Source organism: Belonocnema kinseyi, chromosome 4, assembly GCF_010883055.1.
Source record: "Belonocnema kinseyi isolate 2016_QV_RU_SX_M_011 chromosome 4, B_treatae_v1, whole genome shotgun sequence".
Classification (NCBI taxonomy): domain Eukaryota; kingdom Metazoa; phylum Arthropoda; class Insecta; order Hymenoptera; family Cynipidae; genus Belonocnema; species Belonocnema kinseyi.
In genome coordinates, this window is record NC_046660.1 from 146,767,610 (window position 1) to 146,772,343 (window position 4,734).

General features: G+C 33.7%; 1 protein-coding gene across 7 annotated transcripts in view; it reads left to right on the forward strand.

Moving 5' to 3' along the window:
- Nucleotides 1-4,734, forward strand: part of LOC117171614 (WD repeat-containing protein 13-like) — a 138,985-nt gene that overhangs the window by 91,393 nt on the left and 42,858 nt on the right. For all 7 annotated transcript variants that reach the window (XM_033359083.1, XM_033359078.1, XM_033359077.1 and 4 more), the window contains 2 exons: nt 1,152-1,825; nt 2,009-2,301. In XM_033359083.1, coding sequence (XP_033214974.1) covers nt 1,152-1,825; nt 2,009-2,301 — 967 coding nt within the window. The remainder of the gene's footprint in view (nt 1-1,151; nt 1,826-2,008; nt 2,302-4,734) is intronic.

The following is a 4,734-nucleotide window of genomic DNA, read 5'->3' on the forward strand; positions in this document are numbered from 1 at the left end:
TGTGTATGTATCGTTAGTTAGAAGGTCCATGATTTTGTTGTTATAGTCTTCTTTATTCATTATTACTGTTGTGTTGCCTTTGTCTGTGGGTAATATTATAATATCTTTATTTCGATTGAGTTCTTTAATGGTGGTCTTTTCCTGTTTTGTTAAGCTTGAGGATAGAACTTGAGCTTGGCGTAAAGTGTTGGCCGCCCTACGTCATATGTCATTTGCTTTTTCGGGTGGAAGGGTATAAATTGTGGATTCTAAATTGCTGATTATTTCTTCTTTTGGGATTCTCGATGGAGCTACTGCAAAATTATGTCCTTTAGATAAGGCTGAAATCATTTCGTTGTTGAGAGGATGGTCAGAGATGTTTTTACTGTATTTGTTAGTTGAGTTTGCTTTACTGGAATTAATTTGTCAAATTTTGTTTTTTGTTTTTGGGTGGAAAGCTCTTTAATCCGTTGGGATTGGTCAAACGATATGCGGTTCCATGTTGTATCTTTTTAATAAAGTCAAATGAGTTTTGGATTTTACTTCTATTTGACCTCTAAAGGTCACGTCGGCCTTGGAACTCAAGGCATATTTTAACGTGAAATTTTACGCTCTTTTGATTGCCTATATCAAAAGTATGGGTTCCCATTTTTTAAAAAATTTGACCGTGAAATGACTTAGAAGGTGAGGTAAAAGGTCATATCCAAGGTCACCAATGGATTCCTCGTTGAAAGTTACATAAGACCTAAACTAAACAATTTTTTTATGACCAACCCTCTGAGTTTTTCAGGGGTTCCCATACTTTTTCCTCACCCTGTATAAGTTCCATTAATTTCTATCAGGTTCGCATGTTCAGATCGTATATTCGCGATTTTCGTATGAAATCCTATTTTTATGTACACAATAGGAAATGCACTAAGAAAAGAGTACTTTCTGTCACTAGTGCGGTTGCAGTATCACTCCTGTATTTAAAAAATCGTTTAGAAGTAAGCTTGAAGTAAGTGGAAAACTCTCACTACAACAGTCGGATTGAAATTAGAATAGAGTCACTTAATTTATTTCAGTAATTATTGATACGAAGCATCAAATAACCTAGTACAATGTTTTATTGAGCATTGATTTGAATAGAATAAAGTTACTAAATTTAATTTAGTAATCATTATTTTTTTTAGGAACTCTTTACATTCATCGAAGAAGTCAGATGCTATGTGAAAAATATATTAAACATTGTAGTGTGCAGACATATTATTTAAAATTTCGAAATAGTTTTCTTCGACAACGTTACGGAGAAATTAGGGAATCGAACAGTATGGTTTACTCTTTAAACGAAGACATGTATGCAGGATTTCAAAGAAAACTTAACGATATTCAACAAAGAACGACGGCAAAAAATTTTGCTTTTGACGGAGTTCACCATATTTTTGATCAACATACAGCAGCAATATCGATGATTAAGTTTGCCAACAACGATAGATCAAAAATTTGCTGCGCTTCTTTCGATGGCCATATTTCTATTTGCGAGGTGACTAGTACGCCTCCAAGAGTTGTGTGCATTATACTAGGGCATAAGAAAGGTGTAACTGCCATTGATTGGAGTATCAGCAATGACTTGATAGTTTCATCATCTTTGGACTCCACTCTTCGTCTTTGGCAGCTACATTCAGATTTAAAACTGGAATGTTTACGAGTTGTAGGGGATCCAATGTCAGCAGAAGTTCTTTCTTGTGCATTTGTACCGGCTAACAATAATTTGGTTATTACCGGCAATGCTCAAGGATACTTACAGATTGTAAATATTTCAACGGGTAAATACACACGAGATGGTACTTGTCAGATGGGTGGAAAGGTGAGATCTACTTTCACATTTAGACACTTAATAATTATACACATTGTGAAAATCTTCGATGATCCACATTTTTTGCATCAAATAGACAAGTGATGTTTCAAATATAATAATCAATACTAATTTTTCTTTTCCTTACTTTAAGTAAAAAATTATGGAAAATAAAAAAAAAAAACTTTTTTCTAGATCTTATCAATCGCATGTGAAGAAAGTGGAGGCACCCTTGTTTGGGCTGGAAATGATCGAGGAGTTGTCTTCTCGTTTCGTTTTATACCTAGATCCCATAGATTGTCGAGACTTCGAAGAATTGAGGGCCTCGGTGGACAAGTGACTAGTATTTCATGGCGCACGTGGCTTTCAAAAGAATTTCCATGGCCCACCCTGTTGATAAGCAGTGCTTGTAATGCTGTGACACTGTACCGTGTAGTTGATGATAAAGGTTCATTAGTACGTTGGAAAAAATATCCCGTCAAGCATAGGTAAAATAAACAGTCTTTAAAATGTAACTTTCAAAATATTTTGTTCTACTCAAAAAAAACCTGCCCGCTCTGCGGGAAAGTTCTCATTGCGCGCTGGGCGCGCAACTGTTGGTTCTCGTGCTTCGCGCTCGATGACGTATTTACATCGCGCTAAGCGATCGGTCTTTATATTTTCGCACATTCTTGCGAAAACCTTTTACAATTAAGACTCAAAACATCCACCACTGTAATTTTGTGATTGTGAATTCTCTTTTGTTAAAAGAGTTTAGCTCGAGAGTTTGAGATAACCTACGGTATCTCGTGTTTCGCAATCGATTTTGCCTAAAATGTCAACTTTTCTATATTGTACACATCACGTTTATATCAAGTAGGATACATTTTTTATGTAACGCTGCCTGGGACTGCTTATTCAAAAATTGCAAAATAAAGAGCAAATTGTATTTATCCTAATTATTTTTATATTTGTTTCTTATTTTGCTTCCAATTGAATTCTAAGATGCGCTAAAACATGTATCATTTCAATAAATTTATATCATTTCAATTCATAATATGCATAAAAATAAAATCATGCTAATTATTATTTCCTTGTTTTTATAATTTTTTTTATTTTCAATCTTGTTTTTACGATTAAATAAAAACTACTGCGCATCTGTATAGAGTCTAATACAGTAATATATATAGGGTCCTGTATAGATTCTCATGTCCTTTTTCGTCTTTTCTGTGCTTTTTCAAGACATTTAATTTAATGCTTACAATTGAAAGAAAATCTACTCATCCTGTCTAAAAATGATCTTTTCAGGCGAACATTTTTTGTCTTTTAATTTTAGTTTGTACCTTGCATTGTTTTTTCAACAAAATTTAGTATTTTTATTTTGAATGTTATTTTTTACGTCTAAAGCAAAGACTACGTGTCTATAAAAAATTATAGCTCTTTTTTGGATGAACAAGTTTCGTCTCTTTTTTTCGTAGCTTGTGTCGCTAGTTCAAAAAATTTATATTTTTTATTTTTAATGTTGTTTTTTACGACTAAAAACAAAATCTACGCTTTCCATCTAAAAGCGATTCATCATAAATTTGTAGTTTTTTACAGGGCGCGCAATTTTAGTTTATTCATTTTTTTCGTATCTTGCATAGTTTGCCCAAAAAATGAAATTTTTGGATATTTCATTATTTTTGCTACGATCACATTTGAAATGTTCACCTTTTAGACCAAATTGAAAAAGTTGTTCTCATAATATTGTAGGGCTTTCAAAAAGAAACGTTTTTCTTCTACTGACTTTTTTATATTGTGGGTTGTTTGGCTAAGAATGTTCATTTTAGTTTGTTTTTTTGGATTTTGAAAATGCTCTAACTCTGATAATTTTCTTTTTACAGAATGAAGACATAGGGATGCATTGTTTGAGTCTTTGAGTATTATGAATAACCGTACATAGAATTTTGAAATCCTGAACAAACGTGGTTTCCAAATTTTTTCGAATAGGATCAAATTTTGAATTTTAAACTTTTCGACCAAATTAAAAAAGTTGTTCTCATAATATTGTAGTGCTTTCAAAAATCAACGTTTTTCTTCTCTTGACTTTTTTCATATCATGCGTTCGATTTCTTCTCTGTGTTTTCTTGTAAAGATGTTGTGTTTTTGCACTGACTGTTGTTTCATCAAATGAAATGTTATGTCTTGTTTCGATATGATGTTCAGCTCGTGCTGATTGCGTGAAATGTTTTAGCCTTACTATACTCTCATGTTCCTTAATACGTTGGCTCATCGCTCTCCGTGTTTCTCCAATATAGCTTTTTCCACAAGAACAAGGGATTTTTATATACTCCTGGATCATTGAGAGGTGCCTTTTTGTCTTTAGGGTTATTTAGCAGTGGTCCTATCTTCGCAGGTGGTTTAAATATGTTTTGGATGTTGTGTTTGTTGGGAATTCTTCCTATTTGTTCTGTGCCACCTTGGATGTAGGGTAGGGTGGTGGTCGTTTCTCTCTCTTTCTTTCTTAGGTTGTGTGGACTTGTTTTTTAGTGTATTTTCTTATCGCTTGATCAATTTTTTTGTGTAATCGTTCAGTATTGGGGTTTTTTAACGTTTTGCAAGGAGCTGATGAACGATTGTTTTTGAGATGGGTGATGGTGGGAGGAGGCATGTAGGTATCTGTTTGTATGCGTGGGCTTTCTGTAAACCTCATGTCCTAATGTGTTATCAGATATTTTGTAAACTAATACGCCCAAAAAAGGAAATTTTCCGTTTTGTTCTATTTCCATTGTGAACTGGATATTATGATGCAATTGATTGATAGAATCGAAAAACTTATTTAGTTCATCTCGTCCATGTCACCAGATGACAAAAGTGTCATCAACGTAACGGAACTATTACAGGTGAGATAGGGGATCCCATTGCTGCCCTTGAGGTTTGTTCGTAGAATTGATTATTGAACA